Source organism: Engystomops pustulosus, chromosome 3 (genome assembly GCF_040894005.1).
Source record: "Engystomops pustulosus chromosome 3, aEngPut4.maternal, whole genome shotgun sequence".
NCBI lineage: Eukaryota > Metazoa > Chordata > Amphibia > Anura > Leptodactylidae > Engystomops > Engystomops pustulosus.
Genome location: NC_092413.1, coordinates 170283087 through 170310412, shown reverse-complemented (window position 1 = coordinate 170310412; position 27326 = coordinate 170283087). Strand labels below are relative to the sequence as shown.

At 38.6% G+C, this 27326-nt stretch overlaps 1 protein-coding gene across 1 annotated transcript; it reads left to right on the top strand.

Annotated features, from left to right (window-relative positions):
* The first annotated feature begins 380 nt into the window (after window positions 1–380).
* Window positions 381–26220, top strand: LOC140122885 (extracellular calcium-sensing receptor-like). Its single transcript, XM_072144128.1, has 9 exons — window positions 381–452; window positions 7903–7987; window positions 10751–10805; window positions 11600–11773; window positions 13241–13526; window positions 15464–16270; window positions 17438–17653; window positions 19353–19476; window positions 25265–26220. Exons 1-9 carry the CDS (start codon window positions 381–383, stop codon window positions 26161–26163), a joined length of 2718 nt encoding a protein of 905 aa, XP_072000229.1. The 3' UTR covers window positions 26164–26220.
* Window positions 26221–27326: the final 1106 nt, after the last annotated feature.

Sequence of the window (27326 nt, the reverse complement as noted above, 5' to 3'; positions counted from 1 at the left end):
AAAATAATGGATAAGATAAAACAGAGGGAGTAAGTGCTGAGGGAGCAGGGGGAGGGTGAGACAGAATAGTGCAGATCCTTATAAATATTTCTTGTTTCACATGGCTTTACTATTTGCATTCTTTGGAATTCTGAAGGTGTGGAACTGGCAATACTCATCGGAAAGTTTACAATATGGGGACGTTTCTCTTTTGGTGTTTGGAGTGCGTTTTCAAATCTGTTGTTCTTTTGGTGGAGGGGGGTTTACATTACATGCATTTGGCGGGTGCATGTTCAGTTGCAACTGCTTCTGCGTGTATAGAGGTTCAGTCAGGGGGCTTCATTTCTCTCTGATACAGATTTCTATCCATTGGCTTGTTTCCAGTTTGCTGACAAAAGGCGATGGTGGCAGTGGGTCTTCTTGCCCGAAAAGATTTTGGCACTCATTCTTTCTGGATAGGCACTGCAACTATGGTAAGTGATCTATGACACTCTGGTTCCAGATCAATTTGGCATGGCACTTGAAATGAATTTATGTGGAAGGCACCTTTTTAAGACCTGGTTGTCCCACTTTGTCTGTGCTAGGGGGTTGTTATCCACCATAGGGACCTTAAGGAGGATGGTTGGGGTCTTTTGCTCCCAGATGGGGTACATTTAACTGATATCAGGCTCAACATCTTTTTTTAGACATTCAGGAAGGGGTAGAGAGGGTCCTATTTCTTTCAGCTGGGGGTTTGGAGATGGATTTATGTAGGGATACACAACCTCCTTCTTGGTGGTTATTTAAAATGTATTTCACCGTCATGCTCTTTAAGTTCCAGGTTCCTGGTGATTATAAATGTCAAAATGCATTTGTGTGATTTCTTGTTATTAGGTAATTACAATTAAAGGGTTTTTTTTTTGTAAATGAATGGTTATTATTATTTGGGTAGTCTTGAATTCAGTTGTGGGAGGGACTGAATGTTATTGGAACTTGTGGTACCACTTAGCGAGCTGCTTCTTGTTGATCCCTGGACCATTAGGATGTCTTGAGTAGGAGTCTAATCATTACATCAGCTGCATCTAGTAATATGTAACCATTAAGGATTATAATTATGACTAAAGTCACATGACTAAAGGCTTTGTATGCCAGTGTGTAATCGCAGATATGTCACTCGTAGTGCCAAATATGCCTATAACATCTACCCCTCTTACATACACTCACCGGCCACTTTATTAGGTACACCTGTCCAACTGCTCGTTAACACTTAATTTCTAATCAGCCAATCACATGGCGGCAACTCAGTGCATTTAGGCATATACACATGGTCAAGACAATCTCCTGCAGTTCAAACCAAACATCAGTATGGGGAAGAAAGGTGATTTGAGTGCCTTTGAACGTGGCATGGTTGTTGGTGCCAGAAGGGCTGGTCTGAGTATTTCAGAAACTGCTGATCTACTGGGATTTTCACACACAACCATCTCTAGGGTTTACAGAGAAAGGTCCGAAAAAGAAAAAACATCCAGTGAGCGGCAGTTCTGTGGGCGGAAATGCCTTGTTGATGCCAGAGGTCAGAATGGGCAGACTGGTTCGAGCTGATAGAAAGGCAACAGTGACTCAAATTGCCACCCGTTACAACCAAGGTAGGCAGAAGAGCATCTCTGAACGCACAGTACGTCGAACTTTGAGGCAGATGGGCTACAGCAGCAGAAGACCACACCGGGTGCCACTCCTTTCAGCTAAGAACAGGAAACTGAGGCTACAATTTGCACAAGCTCATCGAAATTGGACAGTAGAAGATTGGAAAAATGTTGCCTGGTCTGATGAGTCTCGATTTCTGCTGCGACATTTGGATGGTAGGGTCAGAATTTGGCGTCAACAACATGAAATCATGGATCCATCCTGCCTTGTATCAACGGTTCAGGCTGGTGGTGGTGGTGTCATGGTGTGGGGAATATTTACTTGGCACTCTTTGGGCCCCTTGGTACCAATGGAGCATCGTTGCAATGCCACAGCCTACCTGAGTATTGTTGCTGACCATGTCCATCCCTTTATGACCACAATGTACCTAACATCTGATGGCTACTTTCAGCAGGATAATGCGCCATGTCATAAAGCTGGAATCATCTCAGACTGGTTTCTTGAACATGACAATGAGTTCACTGTAGTCAAATGGCCTCCACAGTCACCAGATCTCAATCCAATAGAGCATCTTTGGGATTTGGTGGAACGGGAGATTCGCATCATGGATGTGCAGCCAACAAATCTGCGGCAACCGTGTGATGCCATCATGTCAATGTGGACCAAAATCTCTGAGGAATGCTTCCAGCACCTTTTTGAATCAATGCCACGAAGAATTGAGGCAGTTCTGAAGGCAAAAGGGGGTCCAACCCGTTACTAGCATGGTGTACCTAATAAAGTGGCCGGTGAGTGTAGGAGTATACAATGAAATGTATTTTCTCCTGGAAGTTCTTTAACATGTCTCCTGTGATAAAGCCTTTTACGTTGTGAGCACTCAGTTACCAATGTCCATGGAGGACATAATAACAAGTAATAGGAAGAATGAATGAAGTGGTCATAGGGGGAAATAGAAAATTGATACACTTTGTGCTTGTACCTCTTATAATGAAATCATCAAGTTATTCCCTCTCCTGCTCAGTTATCTGCCACATTGTATGTTTCAGCTTGACTGAGAACATGCTAATTGCTTGAAAAAAATTGGATCAGTTCATTTCTATGATCATGGGGTTTCTTTATATCCCAGGGTGAAAATAATTGCTATGCAATTATTATATGTTTTGCAGGAGTTTTGAATTGATGCATCAGTTTGTAAAATGGCCTTAATCACACTTTTAATACACTTTTAGAGAGCAATGAATCTATGTTACTAACAATTTAATATGAGTCATTTTTACAATTTTGTTTTGTTTTTTTTAATCAAAGAACGAAGATGAATAAGGAAAATCACATTTATTTGTAAACAGTCTGGGTACACCTGTATCATATCACATTGTATCATCATCATCATCAAGTTGGTAAAAAGGATTAAATGTCCTCCCAATATCACCTAAAATTACAGGTGTTTTTCACATGCAAATGAGTATAGAAGAGTCAAATTCCGAAGAGAAGAGTCGCGCTTTCTTTAGGCTGCTAATAAACCCCACCTCCTTCTTTTGATTGGCAGCTCAGTGTCTATTCAGATCTCAGCCTGAACAGACAGGAAATCCTCTCCCTTTCAACTTCCTGTCCTTGCTTTCCCTCTCGCTGCAAGGTGCATTTAGCAGTAAGCACTGCGTGGGAAACTGCAGATCTTGTTACCATTTCACGCACCCTGCGATGGGCAAAAGCAACATGGACAAAGGGGAGTGATTTTACTGGTGGGAATAGCCAAATTTAAGCTGGGATGCCTGTACTGCACTTTTCAAAAATGGCACAATGGGGGTGAGTAAAGTTTATTGTGCCTGTGTACAGATGACTTCTAATTACTGACAGACCTGTGGATTCTGTTAACTTAGTGAACTTAAACCCCAAGCTGCAATAATCAACTATAAGAGTTATCAAATGTATGTGCTAATCTTTATTGTACCTTTATATCTTTATAAATAATTTTTCTACTCATGATAACCCACAATTTAAAAAAAAATACAATTGTCCCAGGAACAAAAATAAATGTTGTCTGAAGTTACACTTATAAAAAAATACCTGTTCTGACAACAAATTTAACTGAAGAACAAACTTAAAGAACCTACCTTGTATGTAAACCCGGGGGCTGCCTGTAGTTTGGATGAGAAGTTAGATATCAGAGATAGAAGATTGATGATTGATAGATGGATACATAATAGATAGGTTGATAGAAGATATATAGATAAATAGATAAAGAACTAGCTAGATAGACATATATATATATAGAAAGGAAATAGACAAATTATGGGTGATAACTGGACAGATAGATAATAAATATATATTTGCGAAATAGATGAAAAGCATCTTTACCAGGAGGAGTATTAAAGGTCCACATGTAGGGGGCCTCTTTAGGACAGGGCGGCCTGGCAAATGCCCAGTTTGCCACCCCCTGATGCCAGCCTTGATTGCAGACCTCCTATACACAATAAAGTTCTAAGCACCATAAATTTAAGTGATTTTTGTTAAACTGGAGTCAACATATGTATGAGGGAGAAAAGCAAACTCTCTGATATAAGTTTATATGGTTTGAAGCCGCTTTACTAAGTAAAATGCAGAGTTAATCATGGAAGGACACCGAAGAGAGATAATGAAAGTTCTGATTTTCCTGCCCACGTTATGATTGGAATTTTTTCAGTAAACACAGTAAGTTGTAAATGACTGTATGTGGGTAGAGTAATCAGGAATGTAATTTTCTTTACTTGGAAGTATGCAAATCAGATCTCCAGGATGTGATAAGGAAAATCATGCCTCTTTTGCTACCTTGTAAGACAGCACCCTTACCATCAAGCATGACTTTCAGAAAGCCTAATGACATGATGTGGAATTAAAGCCAACCCTGTATATCTAGTGTATCCTGAAGGGGCAGGTATACTGGTTTGGCTATAATCCCACATTATGTCATTAGGCTTCCTGAAAGTCAGGCTTGATGCTAAGGGGGCTGCCCTTCAAGGTAGCAAAAGAGGCATGGTTTTCCTTGTCCCATGCTGGAAAACATACTTGCATATTTCCCAGAATCCACGAGTGTAGCATCAATGGCTATAAGTCTCCACACGCCTACAAGGTGGCCTCAATTGACAGTCCTCAATTGGCCTCAGTTTCCGTAAGGAGAACTCTTATTCCCTGGCCTTTATCAAGCCCCGGTAGGCAAGATTTAGTGTGCTCCTTCACAATTACTCAAAAATTATGTAATAAACAATCATTTCTTTAGTTTCTGTTATTTTTTTTTTATTTTTTTCATCATTTCACCTATAAATGTGACTGAGAAACTATCAATGTATAAATGGAAGTGTTAAATGTAGGGGGGGGTCTATTTATAAACAGAGGAAACAAAAAATAATAATGCATAAATAATAATAATAAAGCAGACAAAAGGCCTGAGAATAAATTAATCCTATTTATAGCTCATTTGCATGATGTAAAGCTCCTAGGCCCCAATGAAATCTTGGTAACAGTTCCTCCATATATTAAACACCCTCAATAATCACTACCAACATGTTTCAAGGTTAAAGAGTAGAAATTATCATACAGCAAATCAATGTTTCATTGTGAAGAATAATTTCAGTTTAATTGTAATGACTTTTAACATCACAATAACTGGTATTCCTCCTTCTCCCTGCAGATTACAATTTCATGCCTAGTGAATTGTTGTTTGAATGAATGGCCACATACAAGAAACCACTGGGGCATTCCAACATTTCACTGACATTATACAAAGTACATGAAATAAAAGCACTGATATGGAAAATCCAGCATACAGATGGTAAAACATTCCCTGTAAATCTTTGTCCTGTAACGTCATTTTCCTAAGAAGAATTTTAGTGTCTGGCCAGTATTGTGTCCTGTGGCAATCTCATCCTTCTTTCAGTCTGAAGTTCAGAGATTACTATTTAACCCTGGGGTAAGGTGAGCAATAGATAGAATTAGTATACTCCACAGAATGGTATAGAAGCGTGACCCATAGCTGCTAGAGACTCATTCTCTTAAGTGAACCGCATGAGAGAGAGAAATGTCAAAGCAACAATTGATAAAGAGTAATCATTTTCACTGGAATAGCCCTTGTTCGTTAAATAGACCTGGCTGCCCTATAAATAAGGACAGTATTTCAATAAGTAATGTGGTATACATGTATACAATAGCTTGCAGCAGCTAATGTGTATAACCTATGAATGAGACATTTAGGCGAGGTTCACAACCCATCAACAAAGCCCAAAAGGTCCTATTGACTATAATTAGGAGCCTTTGTGCTTCAATTCAGTTGTCAATCATTTGGCCAGATTGAAAATTCCTCTAAGCAGGATTTTTTTGGTCCAGAGCTTCTGGCACAGATGGAAAGCAAACCTTAAAGCTAACCTGTCACAGGGAATGTAATTTTTAATTAAACAAATGTCTTTGTCAGCATTCTGAATCATTTCAGTACTTTATATAAGTTTAATTACCGTTACCTGGCTCGCTGCTAGCAGCGTGTGGTGAGTCCCGGGGAGGGGCAGCTGCAGCTCCAGTTACTCCTATATTGTCCATGATTATGTGAGGCAAGAAGTAGCAAAACTAGACCACTTGCTATGACATCATGACCCTACATTGACCATGAGACAGGGAGGAAGTTGACTGCAAGGAGATTATTACATTAAAATGGTGTCTGATGGCCAATGACGCAACAGCATCCTTCACCCATAAATATATACCAGCATTGAATATGTCACACATAAATATATAGCAGTAACAAATTTCCCGCACACTAGGGCCTTCGGGAAGATATACATAATTACTGTTTAAATTTATCACAGCTGCTATCTTATCTTCTGTGCTAGCCTGTTCCATCCTGGTATTTGTCCTGGTGGTCTACTCTTAAGTGACATTTCTCATTTCAGGTATAAAACATTAAGATAAAATTCATCCCTCATTATCTTCAGTCCCTTACATCACATCTCCACACTGTGCTCCTGAATATACCAGAGTAACAAGAATGGTGTCCCCTGGATAATAATAACCACACTATTCTTCTAAATAATACATCTATACATATATCCTCACAACTGACCACACCATGCCCACCACATATATAAAATAGCACACTGTGACCCCTTAATATAAAAATATTTATTATATATTCCCTAAATACATTAGTATAAAACCTCATACCCACTATATTATTCATATATACAAAGCCACCTTATTAAATTATATATGATCACCTAATTCAAATGCCTACAGCACCCTGGGGGGACTCGGGTCTCCTGTTGGGTCTCTTTATAATGTATGCGAGTAAACTGTCTCTGTTGATGGCTGCTGCTTTATTTATTTGAGTGCCAGTCACTTTTGGTCGGTAAATTTAGACCTCAACTTTAGGAGGTGTTTTTCCAGGTCTGTCTTGTCTGACTATATCTAATGGATTTTGTGTGTGTTTGGGGTGAAGCTATCATTTCTCAGGGAGGCCGTTTTGTCTGTGGGTTTGTGGTGTATTGATGTGGTTGTCCTGTATGGTGGTATCCAGAAAGAGTATATCATTATCTGAATACCTTAAAGGGGAATTCCCATCTGGGCATTTACAATTAATTGAATTCATTTGCCATATACAAACATTTCTTCAAATGGATGTTATTAAAAATGTTATTAACTCTTTAATGTTCGGAGAAAAAGAAAATTGTCAATTTTGGGTTTCTTTTTTTTGTATCTTTTTGGGGTTGACACCGTACACTAAAAATACTATAATATCTTTATTCTATAGATTACTATGATTACGGTGATACCTCATTTATATAGTCTTTTAATATATTTTTACAATTTTACTGGAAAAAAATAAATATAAAGAAAATCTCATTTGTTTTTGCCATCGCCAACTTTTCGAAGATATAACATTAATATTTTTTAGTTGACAGAGCTGGTTTAGGGCTTATTTTTTACATGTTGAATTGTCCTTTTCAGTGGTACCATTTTGGGGTACATAACTTTTTTTGACCACCTTTTAGAACATTTTTGTGAATGGATTTTATAAAAAATTTACATTTTTGAAGTATTTTGGGTTTTGTTTTTACAGCGTTCACTGTATGGGTCCATCAATGTTTCTGACTTATTGTACAGATTGTTACGGACATGGTAATACCAAATATGTGGGGTGTTCTGGTGATTTTCAGGTTTTTTTACTTTATTAGACGTGTATAGGGCATGTTTGTGTTTAGGAGACTTTAACTTTATTTAATTAATTCTTTTTATTAAAAAGTGTGTTTATTTTGTGTTTTTAACTTTTTTTCTTTACTTTTACAGGTTGGCTTGAACAAGCGATCCTCTTCCCGGCTCCCCGGGACACTGGCAGATCCCAGGGGCTGCGATCGGAGCAACGGACCCCCTGGTAAGCGCCGTGGGTTAACACGTGCGATCAGAGAAATCTTTGATCGTGGGTGTTAGAGGCAGGTGTTGGCTATAATATATAGCCGACACCCGCTGCTTCTGGCGCTGGCTAAATTTATGACCTCCTTTCTCTGACCTACAAACAGATAAGAACCAGAGCTCTTGTCATGCCTTACAAGTTTTAGTCTGTTTATTGCCATCCTGTTGTAAATATATAAATCAGTTGTTTTAAAGTTTTTTTAATATCCTTTGAAAAACCTAATATTTATCCTCAATGAGAATGCATATATTTATAAATGTTGAATTCAGTGGATTATGTGGCTTGTAACTATCCATTGAGTTAAATATAGTAAAGACTAGCACTGCACGGAGCAAATCCAAGAAAAATTGTTGTTGGCAGCAATTTTTCTTGGATTTACTCCGTGAAGTGTTTACTATATTTTACTGCATTACTAGACAGCTATGGGTGGATCTTTCTCCGTGCACCAGGAGATGTCCGGAAACTGCTGTGCCTGAAGGAGATCCCGTGGTAGGGTGAGCTGGCATTTCCTTTGTCTACACTTTTGTGGATGAAGTATATGTTTTTTACATTATCCATTGAGTTCTCTCTGTTGGTGGCTGCAGGAAGAAACACAAAGAAAGCAACATAAGTTTCTACAATAGATAGATGGATAGAACAGTATGTTACCTACACAGATGTACATGGTCTCTCCTGCATCTTTTGGGTATTGTGTATGTTTGACTGCCAGGAAATGAATTTAGAACATTAAGCCAAAGTGAATGTTGATCATGAAATCCTCAGTGTATTCATGTGCAATGAGTAACTTTCAGAACACATTGCTGCTGGCTTTTCCTGCAAAGCTGCCTATCAGAAGGGACAGCATGGGCAGTGAGTGGGAAGACCGCGGTGATGTCAGGGGATTGCCATGGGAAAACAAAACCAATCTATGCATCTGTCTAACAAGTACAAGACGTTCATGCGTAATGGCTTCACAAGAACAAAAAAAACACAACTCTTTATGATTGACTGTAAATAGAAGTGTGTAGTACTTAAGCACTCAACCAGAATGTGATCATTTTAAAAATGTTTTTAAAAGGTATGTTATATTCGACATATTTATGTTGCAATACAAGAAAAAAATAAGTAAAAACAAAGATAGAAATAAGAACAATTTATACATCAAATACTAGCTAAAAAGAGATTAATCTGGCTTGTACCTATACAGGCAGTCCCCTGTACACACAAGATAGAGTCTGTAGGTTTGTTCTTAAGTTGAATTTGTATGTAAGTCGGAACTGTATATTTTATCATTGTAATCCCAGACAGAACTTTTTTGGTCTCTGTGACAATTGGATTTTAAAAATGTTGGGTTGTCATAAGAATCAATATTAACTCTAAAGCTTCATTACAGACACCTGTAATAACTGTTACAGCTGATTATTGTAGCCTAGGACTAAAGTACAATAAATTACCAATATCCAGAGGTCCGTTTGTAACTATGGGTCGTATGTAAGTCGAGTGTTCTTAAGTAGGGGACCGCCTGTATATAGTGAATATGCTCATCAAAAGCAGAAAATATTAATCAAATATAGTGTAATATCACCATCAGAGTATAGTATTGACATAAGGGAAAAATATTTTTTGGAAATACTCAATTTACGTTCTCAAAGTTTACTTAATATTTCTGCCTAAAGAAAAGAATGCTTAAAATCACAGTTTATAGTTCATATGAGCATAATGTAGACAAATATCTTTATCAAAAATCAGGCTTTCCATGCAAACTGTCTGTATTGGGTAGTGACTGCGTTTTACCAATCCAGTATAACCTAAGAGTGCATGAACTAGTATTGGTGAAGATGCTGTGCTATATGACATCAGTCATTATTGTCCAAGTATTGACTTCTAAAGCACACCACAATCACACCGCCTCACACACAAACTCATCGCTGGCTAAACGGTATTCAAAACCTTCCAGTCACACAACTGCCTATCTACATTTCTACATGGACTATTGTTAGCCCATGTGTCATCAGAGGCTATAAGAGATCTTTCTAGGCTTAAACATAAAAGCAGAGACAGAAAGCTGGCATTTTACGTTGGTAAACCAGTCTACCTGTGTCTGCCATTTCGGCATTTCATCCACAGCCACCATAGTGCCTAGAAAAGGTGCTGTTGTCAACAAATAGCGTGCATTAAAACGTAGATCATAAAAGAGCTGTTGTACCTGAATAGCATCCAGTAATACCTTGATTCTAAAGGTGTTCCTGTTAGTGTCCAGTTTGTATGACATTTTCTGCACCAGAATTTTATCCATCGGTTAAAAATTTTCAGCCCTCTAGACCTTTCTACCCCTATTTTACATCCATTTTGGGGTATTAAAATGCCAGTTCGCATAAACTTCAATGGGGTTTGTGTTCAGGTCAAAGTTCGGCCTAAAGTCTGGGTCCCAAACCAAATTTTGTCACAAAATTTGGACAAACCTGTCAAACATGAATTTTCAACAAACCCACTCATCTTTATTGCTCACTATTGCATGGATGTGGTTTACCCTCAGATATTTTTGAACAAAAGTTTGGTCTCTGTATAGACGGATCCTAAATTAACAAATTTGATCGCCAGTTGGTTTGAGTTTTTTAAGTTCTTAGGGCACATTAGTGTTAGCTATCCCAAACTCAGCACCACACACTAATTTTGCTGTCTTTGGTGATGCAATTCGGCTTATCTTTTTAATATAATCTATTACCATTTTATAATTAATATCAGGTTCATTTAAGGACAGGTGTGTAGAAACTCAAGAAAGTGAGCCAAACTCTGTCCAGTACCACAGTCTACCACTTAAAAGAATTCTACCATCAAAAAGAAGCATGGACATTACTCATAGACCCAGGTACTGTGACTGTTGTTATACATGGCCTCCTTCTTTCTTAAACCAAATTTTTAAGGGTTCCGGGTCGTTACGAGAATCCACTCCATTCTGCAGCATCACCAGCTGTCACATTGTACAAGAGCATGTCCTCTTTCCCCTGCTCCGTCAGCTCTGAAAAGTGATGAATAGTCTCAACAGTAAAGAATCAAGTCTAACCGATTTTAGAATGACTTCTTTGATATGTCCCAGAAGCCCTGTAAAAGTAATTTTGCGCACAGGTTGATAATATACACCAGCAATGTATGAAGCAGTTGAGGGGACTTAGTTGCCATGTTGTCATGATTGTTGGGCATTATATACTAGTAAAGCGGATTTAAAGACTTAAATGTGAAGGAGATTTAATTTATTGCAATATTCTGACTTACTCTGTATTCCTCAAGTGGTTTGTTCGTAATAAAAACAAAAGACCAATTCCAGTCATATGTGAAAGCTAGTTTATGGAAGACTTGGCGCACATTAGGTAGATCTTCATTTCAGATCTGCCTGTAGGGAATTTGCCTAGGCTTATTAGTTGTTCTCAGAAGGGAGGATAATATTTCCCTGATGTTAATTTTTGTCTATAAAAGAGACAGGTTCCGCATAAAAATGCTTTCCTCCTCAGATCTGTAAGATATATGATGGGTATCGCCTGCCAGTATGAATCTCAAACAAGTTCTGTTAGGGCTGAGACTTCTTTTTTTAATCAGGATACTAGCTGAGAAAGAAAGTCTTCCCACATGCAGAGTGGATGGAAACTTGGAGCTGACAGGTATAATTAGGAAGGGAGATGTGGATATAGGGGGAATATTCTCTGTAAATTATGTAGAATCTCATCCAGACCTCTCCTTCAGAAATTACCCAAAAGAGGTACAATGTTCCGGGTGAGTATCACGCTCTCATCTATTGTGCTGTATCTTTATGGAAAGATGTATAATTCATAATAATACAATTTTATGAAATGTATGTAGTGGACACTCTGGGCCATGCTCCACCTGCTTGCATATTGCTGAGGGATTCTAGAAGCATTGCTAGTAGAGGACCATCCAAGTTTCAGCCTTGGAGATATAGGAGATTTTAAAGGATTATAGTTAGTATGGTTAAAAAGACATGTGTCCGTCTGTGTCAAGTCTGAACCCTTTTCCTTTTTTGAAACAGATGACCTATCCTACAGATAGGGTATTAGTATCCAGACTTGACAAAGTCAAACTCCCACTGATTTTACTACTATCAGCCTATGTACAGAATACATCATCAGCAATCAAAAGGATAAGGAGCCTTACAACACTTTTATAGAGATAAGTACTGAGTGTTCTACATCAGGATTTACATTCAATTTAAAGGCATATCCAGACATCACTTGGACAGGTGCCAACATGAACTTAAAATTGACTTTATTTAGTTTGGTGAGAGTTTTGCAGCAGCCATACTACACACAGATAAGTTTGCATGTGAAGAATTTAACCTGTTCTAGGTTTTCGACCAGTCTTGGTTTTGGCTTACAATACAAAACACATATGTCTCGCATGTTTGAGCATTGTTAATCATTTTCATTGATGTCATAAAAAAGCACACAAACTAGCACAAGTCTGTTGTTTAGCACAGGTTTTAAGTAATCAGAATTTTGGAATGTCATCATTGTTTTCATAACAAGAGTAGAAACTTTTAGAAAGGTTATTAACATTATCCAAGGTGCACAAGATGGCACACCAATATGGCTCCTCAAAAGACTTGTGATCTTCTCTAAAAAGATGTAGTGAACTGCAGAGTTTAATTCATGGACACCGTAGGTGTTGATATGTCTTATTACCTTTTATTAAAAAATGTATTTTATGTCCTAATGAAAAGCTGAAAGGTAAAAAGAATAATTGTGGGTGTTGTATTTTCCCTGGATCCCACATGTGGCCGCATGAGGAGGATTGCATCAAACACCGAAAACCAGTGGCATCTTTTTTTTTTTGTTTAAATGTTTTACATATAATGATTTTTGGTGTATCATTGGGCAAAAAACAAACACCTTGAGACATAATGAGAATAATGAATGTCTTCTATAAAAGTCACCTAAACACCTTTAGCATATCTGACAGTGTACACATTTTTGAAGTGAATGTTTTACTTTAAAGGGCTGTGTAGCTTAGAAAACTATTTAACAGCTTACACCCAGAAACCCAGAAAAATTCTGGGTTACTGAAGTTGATCTGTCCAGAACCTTCTCCTCTTTGTCATAGTTGATATTTGTTAACAGTGTAATACTGTGGCTCGGTAAAAGTTCTACTCTGTTTGAGGGCACTGACTGCTTTGTGTATGATTTGCCAAGTAAGATTACTGATATGACTGTTTATCTTTTTCAGATTCAGTATAAGAGACTTTCAGTGTGTACAGACAATGATATTTGCCACTGAAGAAATAAACCAAAATGCTAAATTACTTCCCAACTTCACCTTGGGTTACAGGATCCATGATGCTTGTTATACACATTTCCAGGCAACTCGGGCAGCCTTGTCTCTGGTCACTGGCACTAGTGATGAGAGTCATTCATGTGTCCGCTTTCCATCAGCACTAGCAATAATCGGAGGAGGTTGGTCTACTCAGTCAATAGCTATATCTCGTCTGGTGGCACTGTATAACATCCCAATGGTAGGTTTTCATCATTACTAGTGTAAAATCTGTGCCTGTTTGGGCTTCAGCTCCATTCTCAGCCCATAAAGTATGGAAGAAGTTGCATTGCTGACTATGATTTTGTACTTAGTTTGCATTCTGTCCTGCACTAGTCTGAACACTGCCTTACTTCACTCCTAGTTGTCTTAATTGATTTTCACCACTCCTTATCTGTCTCCCGTTGACTTTGTTCTGGGGTGCAGACAGTTCAGAGCTAGCTTTGAAGGACAGATCCTTCCTCTTTTCACATTCCTACCCTGCTAGTATGATTTTTCTGTATGTCCGAAGACCAGACCAATCACCAATTGGACTGGGTTTCTGGCATCTCATAAGGATTTATCTCCGCAAATCCCAGTGCTTGCTGTAATTGTTCTTTGGCGCTTACTAGCATTTTCTGGACTTCCATATTCTTTGATTTTTTGACCCTTACCTTTCTTCTGACTATTGGTTTGTCTCTTGATCCTATTCTACATTATCCTCTTGCTTTTGACCAATATTTGTACATCCATTTTTCTGTGTTTGTCTTGTTTTTTGTCTGTTTCTGGACTTCACTATTCTCTTGACCGTTACCTGTATTCTGACAATTGGTTTGTCATAACATAAGGTTTTAGAAAAATTATTCTCCTAAAGGCATGGTTTACACTAATCTTTCTTCAGAAGAACAGAATTGTCAGCAAATAAGCTTTGTGTGCCTTTATTTACTGGACGGAGCACATGTGAATCCCATACTTCAAAACCGTACAACTAAAATGCAACCCCAATCATAAGAGAACAGGTCAATGCAAGAAACTTCTATAAGCTAATGAGTTTAATATCAGTACAAGGGCGCTCCAGAGTAAGGATTAATTGACCTCCTGTTGGGGTATTATACATCCGGGTGAGTCTAGGGGCCCACTTTTCCCACTCCAGAATAGGTGGTGGTGGTGGCAGTAACAGTGACTCCTTAGTTACCCAGGAGCAGCCTCGGGTGGGACTTGTGGGTAATTCCTCAGAGGACCTAGACTGCAGAGGCAGGTCAGGGTTTGAGAACCGTGGCTTTAAGGGTGGGTAGGGTTTTGGGGTAGGGTTTTTAGCATCTAACTATTAAACTGAAGATGAATAAATGAATAACAATAATTTTACCTTTTTATTCATCATTCCAGAAATCTAGGCTATTTTAAGGAGTTAACTCCCATTTTCTTGCAATAGAGTACAACATTTATCTTGAGCTGACAATTTTATGTTATGTTTTCTGTATTTCCACCTAAGGGCTCAAATACATAGTTGTGTTAAGGTTAAGCATAAACTCTAAGTGGTTTACAACCATAATATGTAACCGATACATGAGAATAGTGGCCTCATACTGAACTTTCTGTGTTTCTGTTTTCATAAGAGCCTGATAAAATAATTCTACAAAGCTCCATTGGGTTTTGTATGCAGATTATATTCTCTTATATAATATGGTAGATTTAACATTTTCTACTAATCTACCTTCCAGAACCTTATGATAGTATTCAAGGTTAACTTTAAATTTCAAGTGGTGCAGAACTTTTAATAGATGCATGATGGTAAGTTACCAAATATTACCCCCCACTCTTACACACCCATTACAAAAAACATGAAGTAAAGTGGCCAATCCCTTTAAACACACAGTGGTCTCGGTTGGCATCTCACTTCTTTTTGATTCCCAAGACCAGCTGTTCTTAGCAACTGGTCCAGATCCTTGCATTCCCCATTTTGCGGCACTCTGAGTTTCCTTGATCTCTTGTACATGATAAGATGCAAGCCAAAATAGAAACAGAAATTTGTAGCTTTTACATTATCCTTTCATTTTGTAATATAATTTACATAATCTGTTTTGGGTTTTATATGTATGCAATCCTAATTAAAACAATTTACAGTAGATAAGAAGCTTTAGTTAATTTTCTTTTTTTCAGGTAAGTTACTTTTCTACCTGTGCCTGCCTGAGTAACAAATATGAATACCCAACATTTCTTCGTACCATACCTAGTGATTTATTCCAGTCACAAGCCCTGGCGCAGTTGGTCCACTATTTTAATTGGACATGGATAGGTCTTATAACTGAGGATAATGATTATGGACAAAATGCTGGCAATATATTTAGAGATGAGGCCATGAAACTGGGCGGATGTGTTGCATTTACTGGGATTATTTCCGCCATGGACCCTACTAAGAAGATCCTGCAAAGTTTGTCAAATATAGTGAGATACAAAGTCAAGGTTGTATTAATTATCGCATCAGAACTTATCGTAGGAATGATTTTCCAAGAGGCAGTTCGTCAAAACGTATTAGGAATTCAGTGGATCGCTAGTGAGGCCTGGTCTACATCACCTTTCCTCAATAATGAGCTAACACACCCAACTTTTCAGGGAACTATAGGTTTTGCTATACAAAGAGGAGACATTAAGGGTCTAAGAGATTTTCTTGTGAATACTCATCTGTCCCAGCAGAAAAGCAACCCCCTCATTGCAAATCTGTGGGAGGATACATTTAACTGCTCTCTTAATGGTTCATTTCAGACAACTAAAATCTTATGCACAGGTAAAGAGGATTTAAGTACAACAAATACCCCATATCTGGACGTGGATAACATGCGGATCTCATACAATGTATATAAAGCTGTTTATGCAATTGCTCATGCTTTGCACAATATGATAGCTCCATTGGGAAACAAGTATGACCTTACAGGAGGAACATTCAACAATAAGCTGAATACATGGAAGGTAAGTCATCAGGTCAACCTCATAAATCTGGCTAAGTTTAAAGGGAATTATTAGATTGCTTAGAAATGAGAGATTAAAGGAAACAATCTGTATATTAGGAATCTTGATCATTAATCCTCTGTTTTGAGTTTTAACTTCTTAATGACTGGTGTATCTGGTTTTTACGGCAGCCAGTACTTCTTTGGATGCGGCACCGTAGAGAGCACATTCCAGGACCTAGGGTCTTGCCACTGCCAGGGCTGGACTGTGTTATCAAAGCCCAGGCCCTGCAAGTACAATCAGAAAAGCTTCAATCTCCAGTGTTTATCCCCTCAGACACTGTGGTCTAACGTAGTGTAATGCATTATACAACAGATCAAACGACCTCATGTCAATGTCCCCTTCTGGGATAAAGTGATGTAAAAATGTAAGAAAGAAATAAAAAATACATTTTTATGTAAAAAATTGTCTAAAAATGTTTTTGAAAAAGTAAAAACTGCAGCACACAAAACTTTGCCCACCCCTTAAAAATATAATGAAATCCCACATAAACCACCTTCACCAACCAAAACTAGAAAATTATAATATTAATTATCCTTTACGACAATTTTTCCTAAAATAAAATGAAAAATATGCCCAAATTGACATTTCTTTCGACGCATAAAATATATAATCAAAAAGGCTTTATAAACCCTAAATGTGTATTGATCTACAAAAAAAGTTTTCTTGCTTCATATTCATTTTAAAAATAGAAAATATTTATTTGCGTTCTATTTAAACTATTCTGGGTTAATCAAAGTTCATCAGCAGAATATATGAAAACCTAAATTAAAAATGAAATTTTGTCCCAAAAAATTATTACATTTTATTCCCTGTGCTGTAGGTAAGTGATCTACGCTCTATGGGACAGCCCTTTCAAGTTTCTTTAGCTTGCTTCATAAATATTTGCAAAATTGCTTTTCCTTTAAAGATGCGCAGGAAGAACGTTATCTCAAAAGATTACTAGATTGTAAAGAGCTGAATTTTAAGGGTCAAGGGTTTACTGTTCTGTCTATTGCATGGAACACACAGTGCTTCCTGCAGTCTCAATTTCTTTAAAAATCTGTCTATTTTTTGGTTACTTTGGGTGGGAGGAGTTACTTACAATAAAGAAAAAAAAATGTATGTGTCCCTCGTTTTTATCCTCAGTTGCTGAATTACCTGAAACGTGTAAATTTTGAAGTTGATGGCAGTGATAAAATAAGCTTTGATCAACACGGGGATCCTTATCCATCATATGATTTAGTGAACTGGCAAAAAAAGAATGATGGGTCCAGTGTCTTTGTTCATGTAGGAGAATTTGTTGGAAATGATAACTTGAAGCTGAAGGAAAATGTCATAGTCTGGCAAGGAGGCCGTAAAGAGGTAAATATATGTAAGTTTTATGCTTATTTAATAGTTATTACAAAATGTAATATTATATAATTATTATTAGTAATATTCGTATTGCTTTATTGCATATAAATTCCAAAATTAGAGCAAATTTCTGACCATAATGTATATATAACACCAGTGTAGGCCTATGTATTGCCATTGTTACAGACTACAAACCAAGAGGGAAAGTTATGTAAAAAGTAATTTGTAGTAACTTTGTCATCTATAAACAGTTTTGCCCCACCCACACCCTGCTTACTGTATACCAAAGGTTATTGATTGCTTAACTGAGAAGGTCACAATTTAGCCTCATCATTTGAAGTGAACTGGGTCATTCTCTATACTGAATACTCCAATTCCTCCCCTCTGCTCTGAATGATGGCTGCAGTTCTCTCCCAATTGGACGGCACCGACATCACTTAGAGCAGTGGGGAAGAACTGGGGAATGCACTGGACACATAAGGAGGCTGTTGTACAGGCAGTCCCCGGGTTACATACAAGATAGGGTCTGTAGGTTTGTTCTTAAGTTGAATTTGTAAGTAAGTCGGAACTGTATATTTTATCATTGTAATCCCAGCCAGAACTTTTTTGGTCTCTGTGACAATTGGATTTTAAAAATGTTGTGTACTTCAGTATCAAGGGGATTAAAACATGGTTCTTCATGTGTGAATTATAGACACCAGACATTTGCGAGAGTAAACCTATTGTGGCCACAGACGCACAATCTTTTTTGGCCCATGTGCTTGGCCGCACAAACCTTGCCCCATTTACTGCCTGTTTGTGCACACGCTGCTTAGAACATAGCCTAAGGGTTCATTCACATGAACATAATGGGGACCAATATCCAGAGGCACCATTCGCAATGTACCCTTAGGGTATTATCCCTGGAATTAGTTGAATAAAATGTACCATGTAGCAGGACCTTTTGTGAAACGCAGGGGAATAGGGTGTACTGGACTAAATAACCCTTTAAGACCACTAACAGACTGTGAATATATAAGCTGGTGCACGCAACTTTAAAAAGTCTAAAGAGCCTTTTACCCCAGGAGAGGCTGCGCATCTTTAAAGGAAAAGCAATTTTGCAAATATTTATGAAGCAAGCTAAAGAAACTTGAAAGGGCTGTCCCATAGAGCGTAGATCACTTACCTACAGCACAGGGAATAAAAGGTAATAATTTTTTGGGACAAATTTTCATTTTTAATTTAGGTTTTCATATATTCTGCTGATCAACTTTGATTAACCCAGAATAGTTTAAATAGAACGCAAATAAACATTTTCTATTTTTAAAATGAATATGAAACAAGAAAACTTTTTTTGTAGATCAATACACATTTAGGAGAGGAGGAGAAGCCAGGGCGCTGCACTGCAGTCACAAAGCAGGGTATGGCTGGAACACTGCGGAGTGCTACCTGATGATAAAGTTACATTATTGTATATGCCTGAGATGTAAATCTAGTATGACCTCTTATTAAAATGAGTTATTCATCTGATTACTAGGGTAGATTACTAGGTGTGTCCCAAATTTTGAGTTTTCTCAGCATTTTCTAGTAACATGTAAAGAAAATACTGAAACTATAAACCAGCTCTCATCCATCACCAAATGATGCTATATACCCCGTATACAATATATCAGTATAATACTATATACTTAAATGGATGTAAATAATAGCCCCCCCCTGTCTTCCACAGATTCCAGTTTCTGTCTGCAGTACGAGCTGTCCTCCAGGGAGCAGGAGAGCTGCACAGGAGGGGAAACACACTTGTTGCTTTGACTGCATCCCATGCGATCAAGGAAAGATCAGTAATAAGTCAAGTGAGTTGCACAACCACAGAAACCTGGAGCATCAGAACGACTGCCATAAAATCCTGATGTGGTGATCATTGAAGGGGTATTCCCATCTGGGCATTTACATTTCATTTAATTAATCTGCCATATATAAACATTTCTTCAATTGGATGTTATTAAAAAAATGTTCCTGTGCGGAGATAATTTCTCATAAATGTAGCCCTGTTGTCCCTTAGAAACGAGATGGCTTCCCCGGATACGACCACCTCACATTTAGGCAGCTGTGGCCAGACATGCGCTATTCAGTCCTACCTGACCTCCTGGATGCAGCATTCATTACCACAGGACGGCTGTGGGACATGCAGTAACTCCTCGGACATTTCATATACAAAAACCTTTTGTTTCTTTGTACAATCCCTCCAGCTGAGGTGGCCGTATCCAAGGACAGTTTTGTTTGGGACCATATGACTGCATTTATTATCTTCACACCGGTAACATTTTTTTTAATAAGATGTAATGTTAATGCTATTCAGAAATGTATGTATATGGCAGATTAATGAAACTGAATGTGAATGCCCAGATGAGAATATCCCTTTAAGGGGATAATACTGTACTGTCCGTAACCTTTGTGGTGAGATACAAAGAGGTGAAAACCTCTCAGTGATGGCAGAGAAAAGTCCTTGTATAGAACAATCTCTATAAAAACCCAAAAACCCATTTCCCACCAGTGAGTTTGTTCCGACCAATCCACCGCCCCACCCCCACCCCCTTTATTCTGGAAAATGCCACAAGCACACAGAGTAACTTTACAGGCTTTAGACACAAAATACCAAAAATGATAAGTGCTCAATTCCTTATAATGCAGGTTCACGTGGATTGTAGCTCTGATAGATCAGTCTCCCCAGTACTCTGCATGACAGGCACACGTGTAAGATACATCTCCCCCATTTCTAAAGAATCCTTCCCATTCCCAATCATAGCACATCCAAACTCCTTGGCATTGTCTGGAACCTATGAACTAGGTTTTACATGAAATCGGATCGAAACATAGCATACAAGACATGATGCCTGCAGATAGCACACTATGTACAATCTGCTCATACACTTGTTCTTTAACATGTTGCCTGCAGATAGGACACTATGTACAATCTGCCTATACCCATGTTCTATAACATGCTGCCTGCAGATAGGACACTATGTACAAACTGCTCATACCCTTGTTCTATAACATGTTGCCTGCAGATAGGACACTATGTACAATCTGCTCAAACCCTTATTCTATAACATGCTGCCTGCAGATAGGACACTATGTACAATCTGCTCATACCCCTGTTCTATAACATGCTGCCTGCAGATAGGACACTATGTACAATCTGCTCATACCCTTGTTCTATAACATGTTGCCTGCAGATAGGACACTATGTACAATCTGCTCAAACCCTTATTCTATAACATGTTGCCTGCAGATAGGACACTATGTACAAACTGCTCATGCCCCTGTTCTATAACATGTTGCCTGCAGATAGGACACTATGTACAATCTGCTCATACCCCTGTTCTATAACATGCTGCCTGCAGATAGGACACTATGTACAAACTGCTCATACCCTTGTTCTATAACATGTTGCCTGCAGATAGGACACTATGTACAATCTGCTCAAACCCTTATTCTATAACATGTTGCCTGCAGATAGGACACTATGTACAAACTGCTCATGCCCCTGTTCTATAACATGTTGCCTGCAGATAGGACACTATGTACAAGCTGCTCAGCTCCTCTTGCTCTATAACATGCCTGTTTATTATGTTTCTTGGTGGCAAATCAATGTCAGTGTCAGCGGAACTATAAAGTGACAGGACTTCTGAAACAAGGTAATGTGCTCTAATGTAATGCTGGATTGTCAGCTTACCCACCTTATATTATGCTTCATTTTATATGCAAATTATTTTCAGTGTTTATTCTGCACATTCATTCAAATTTATTTAACTCGATATACAATGGAAAGTAGTTTGCCTTCGGATCCATCATGCATCACCGGCTTTAATATACTGGAGCTTGGATAGAGGCAGTGTGGTTGTACAGAGTCACATTTCCTAATGAGTTTTTAGAAATGAGGTGGCAGAGTTGTGACACAGTAAGAGAACAGCTTGTATTTAGCAGGCAGTAAATGTGACAAATGAATATTTCCTTCCTTATCATCCCATTCACAATATCCTGTGTTGCACAGCGTGCTCCCAATGTGTCATTGTTAATGTGCTCATTTAGATTTTATATTAAACCAAGAAAAGTCACAATTATATCTGTTATGAATATTCCATATGCAAATGTATTATCTGTTTATTTGACTTCTTTTATCACTGCTTGATTCATAAATAATAAGGTAGAAATAGGTGAAAGATAAGGATGAAAATGAAATTGATTTATCTGAGGCTAAAGTGTAAAGGAGAAGCAAAAAACTGAACAATAGTAAATGATCCCGCTGATCCTTGCTCTGTGAGATTCGATGATTTATGACTTGTTGCACACAAACCAATGTATAACATCCAAAGCCATTCATGTACACTGAAAATAGCTGCAATAATAATAATAATAAATCTTTATTAGTAATCTCATGTACTACACGAGCCACATCCAGCTGTCCATTCTTATTCAGAATAGTCTTCCCACTTCAAGGGCACCAAGCAAAATTGCATCAGTGATTTGTTAGAGTTACCCATAATACCATGTAGGCTACTTCCCAAGTTTTAACATTGAATATGCAATAAGTGAGAGAAATCTTTCAAGAAAAGCTTGAGAAATATTGGTCAAAATTGCACCAAAATACTGGCACTATAGACCATAGATTTGCAATAGCGTAGACGCCCCCTCAAACACACTCCGCCACCAGAAGAGTCCTGTGGTTCACGGAAAACTCGAGGTTTGTTCATAAATGAATAGATAACATCCTGCATTTCATGTGCTTCTTCTTCATCATCCATTAAAAACACATGTAAAGCGATTGACGCGTTTCGTCCGAAACCTTAGTCCTGATTTTAAATAACACTCTATTTAAAATAACCGTCCCTTCCACCTGGCTGGTGGGGGCGTGGACAACCTGAGATAGTTAAAACCAACTTTATACTACACTGACAAAAAAAATAAACAAAAAAAATTAAAAAGTGCTTGTGTAATTCCATTATGAACAGAAGTTCAGGGAATGGCAGATGGAAATACTGTAGTATAAGCATAAGTACTTTTGTCAGTGTAGTATAAATTGGGTTTAACTATCGCAGGTTGTCCACGCCCCCACAAGCCAGGTGGAAGGGACGGTTATTTTAAATAGAGTGTTATGTTAGATCAGGACTAAGGTTTCGGCCAAAACGCGTCAATCGCTTTACATGTGTTTTTAATGGATGATGAAGAAGAAGCAAATGAAATGCAGGATGTTATTTATTTATTTAGGAACAAACCTTTGAGTTTTCCGTGCACCACAGGACTCTTCTGGTGGCAGAGCATTTTTGAGGGGGGCGTCTACGCTATTGCAAATCTATGGTCTATAGTCAGGTGGAAGGGGCGGGTTATTTTAAATAGAGTGTTATGTTACATCAGGACTGGCCATGCCCCCACCAGTCAGGTAGAAGGGGCAGTTATTTTAAATAGGGCGTCTGTTTCATCTTATATTAGATCAGGACTAAGGCTTCGGCCAAAATGCGCCGATCGCTTTACATGTGTTTTCAAAGGATCATGTAAGAAGCAAGTAAAATTAAGGATTTTTCATGGAAGAAGGACCCTAGTGAAGTGCCAGATGTTATTTTATCATTTGCAGACTAGATGCAACAGATCTATTTTTGAGCAGGTAATCTGCTGCATTTTACTATGGGCGTTATTGGGGCGCATGAGCGTATGATAGCCCTGCCACTGCTCTGGCCCAGCCGGATACGTCACCAGGCTTCAGCCTCTTGATGTATTTGGTGGGGGCATGTGCAGCATTTATTTCTACTTCAGGCCCTTCCTGGGGTACAAATAAACGCAACCAGCGACTTTCCCCCCTGTCGTGGAAGTGGTGGAAAGAGGAAATAAGCTAGCATTTGTGATTGTTTATGGGCTTCTGTGCCACACCCAAAAAATACCCCCCTTTGTTTATACTGTAAAGATTACGACCCCCACAATACACCCCGCACAATCCAGTATTTCCAATATCCACAATAAGTATACAGAAGTGACATTAGGCAACTTATATCTGTGTCTTTGTTTATGTCATTTTTTTACCCCATACACAACTATGCAGTACAAAAATTACCCGATGACCTAGAAAGAAACAACAATTTAACATAGTCGAGAATAGAAATTTACTATTTTTAACTCATTACAGACAATCCCCAAGTTACAAACAAAATTGGTTCAGTAAGTTTGTTCTTAAGGTGAATTTGTATGGAAGTTGGAAGAAGTATATTTTGTAAGTGTAACCCCAGACAATTTTTTTTGTCTCAGTGACAATTGGATTTTCTTGATTTTGGGTTGTCATAAGAACAAAGACTAATAATAAAGCTTAAACAATTGATCATTGTAGCCTGTGGCTAAAGTTCAATAAATTACCAGCATCCAGAGGTCGGCCTGTAACTAGAGGACGTCTGTAAGTCGGGTGTACTTAAGTCAGGGACTGTCTGCATGAGAACATTTAGGTCAGTAGACAGAAAAAGTATGGTAAGTCCACAGAATGCTAGCAGGGGGCATTAATATTTGAATAATGGTTTTGAAGAAACAAATTAATAAAGAAGTAAACTTTATATTACAACCATTTATAATCGGTTTTCTAATGTTATTAATTTCTGTGTTATTATGAGTCAGTGTAGTGAATAGCATTTGGGGGAAGTGGGTGGCACAATAAATGATATAAATAATTGTTGCAAATAGAAGAAATTATTTCTGAGGGGAGGGGCTATGTGGGTTGGACAGTATATAATATAATCAAATAAGTGGAAGTTCAATGTATACAGCTGAATAATATACAACTCCCTCTGCTCCAAGAACGATTTGTTTTATATTATTTAATTCATTGGAGTCCGCTGTATATTATTTAATAGGGCTCACTAAACACATTTAATTTGATGTGTGTGCAATAAAACTAATTACGTTAAGTAAACAATATATATAATTATTCAGGGGCTTCACAAATGACAGTTGAGAACTAAAGGTTGGGATTCCATCCAAATGCTGCATAAAAGATCCATGGCAAGAATTTGTGATTACTATGCAACTAAGCCACGTCCACCATGTGGGTATGGAGGGGGTGTAGCGGGGCATAGATGCCGGTGGGGTGGGAGAGCACAGAGCGAGAACTGCATACATTTCAAATACCTGCAAACTTTGGTTTGCAGGTTTTTACACAAAACTTATGCCTCTTGATATATCTGATTGGACACAGGGGGCAGGACCACTATCATAATAACAATAATTCTTTATTATTATTTTATATAGCGCACACAGATAGCGCTGTACAAAGCTTGTAAAGTTGGTCCCTGTCCCCATGGGGCTCACAATCTAAACAATCTAACAGTATGTTTTGTGGGAGGAAACCGGAGTACCCGGAGGAAACCCACACAAACACGGAGTATACTGTACATGTATCCAGCGGGACACGGGAGGCATGCCCATTATAAATACATATAATAAATTCCTCCCGGTTTGTCAATTAATGGTGTAAAATCATGAGATTTCAGATTTTATATGAAGTGTTTTACATGTAGAGAATATGAAGGTTACTGCATGTAGTTCCTTTCTTTCGTAATGAAATGTTTGTGACTATTGGGATGATTTACTTCTTCTTCTGTGCAGATTCTCTGGAGTGTGTGACGTGTCCTCTAGAATACTGGTCCAACCAGCAGAGAGACGCCTGCGTCCTGAAAGTAATAGACTACATCTCTCTTGAAGAAACACTCGGAGCAGCGTTGTTTGGAGGCGCCATGTTTGGAATATTTCTCAGTGTGTGTATCCTTATTATTTTCATACATCACAGATATAATCCCATCGTACGAGCAAACAATTCCCACCTCAGCTTCTGTACTCTGGCTGCCATTGTCCTGTGCTTTCTGTCCTCGGTTTCATATCTGGGACAACCCTCTGCTTTGTCTTGTGTTTTGAGGAATAGCGGTTTTGGCATAACATTTGCCTTCTGTATTTCCTGTATTTTGGGTAAAACAATTGTTGTTATTGTGGCCTTTAATGTACAACATCCAGGTAGAAAAGTTGCTATTTTATTTACCCCAATAAGGCAAATGCTTCTTATATCTATGTGCACGGCCTTCCAGATTATTGTATGCACAGCATGGAATTCTCTAGCGCCCCCACAGCCAATGGAGAAGATAAGCTATGACAGCCCTACAATCACTCTACAGTGTGATCCTGGATCCATTGTAGCCTTTTCTCTAGTCCTGGGGTATATCGGCTTTCTGGTGTGTATATCTTTCTCCTTGGCCTTTTGTGTGCGAAATTTGCCATATCACTATAATGAAGCAAAATTCATAACGTTTAGCATGGTGATCGTCTCAGCTGTATGGGTAACTATGGTTCTCACCTATCTGAGTTCTCCAGGGAAATATTTAGAGGCTGTAGAAATGTTCGGCATCTTATTTTCCTGCTATGGCCTTCTCATATGTATATTTGTACCAAAGTGTTACATGATTTTACTGGAGCCAGAAGAGAGGATCAAAAGATGTAGACAAGGAAAATACTGAGGAGTGCACTGACTGCTGCTACATGGCCAAAGTGTAAAACATCCCTCAATGATTTCTCTAACTGGTCTTATTGAATGGACCTATGTCAAGCACCTTAAAGGCACTAGAGGGTATTTTCATAAGTTTGACAAAGTTAAGGGATAAGGTACATTATCAGTGTAGAGCTGTATTGTTCAGGAGTTAAAGGACATCTACCACCAGGATGAAGGATTGTAAACCAAGCACACTGACATTCTGGTGTTTGCCCCCTCTGGCAGGATCAGGCTCCATTAACACCTATGGAGCCCAGAGCCCCACAGGTGCCTTTGCATAATTTTAAAAGCCTTTTTTTGTGAAAACAAGGGCACAAGAAGCTTAAAAAAGAGACAAACTTGCCAGAGGGGGCACACACCAGCATGCCAGTGTGCTTGGTTTAAAGTCCATCATCTCAGTGATATAAGACCCTGGATCCCAAAGGATAAGCTGGAGTTCAGCACCAGAATGGATATGGACAGGTCTCCTCTCTGTAACCAGACCAGATAACTGCTTCTCAGCCACAACACAGAAAGCAGACTTTACTTCTGGCTCCATCCTATGGGGCTCATTTACTAAGGATCCGCAGAGCGCATTTTCGCCAGGTTTCCCAACAATTTCTGTTTTGCGCTTCATCACGCCAGGGATTGTGCCGCACGCGATTGGATTTCGGTGCATCGGCGCCGACTTGCCGACCCGCCTGACAACGCACAAGATTTAACATTTAGAATTGTGATGAAAGACACGCACTTACAAGCATCGGGAAGAATAATGTCAACTCCGGCGGACCTCGTCGTGGAAGGGTCGGATGCAGGAACTCGGGCGCATGATCTTCATGAATCGCGCCAGACTTCATCTTCGTGGGACCGTCCGAATCGGGGATTGCGACAGGAGCGGGTAAGTAAATGTGCCCCATTATGTTCATCCCAGTTCTGGATTTCCTGAGATAGGTGGGGATACGACCCTTGTAATCCAAAGTAACAAAGGGTCGCGGCACTTCTTAAAAAGCAATGTATTCTTTATTTCTTCATTTTAAAATTGCAGAGGACATGGCAGAGGTTTTGCCTACGCGTTTCGAGCGTTAGGTGCTCTTAGTCATGGCATAAATTTTGTATAACACATTAACAATTTAAAACAAGCAGCAGCCAATC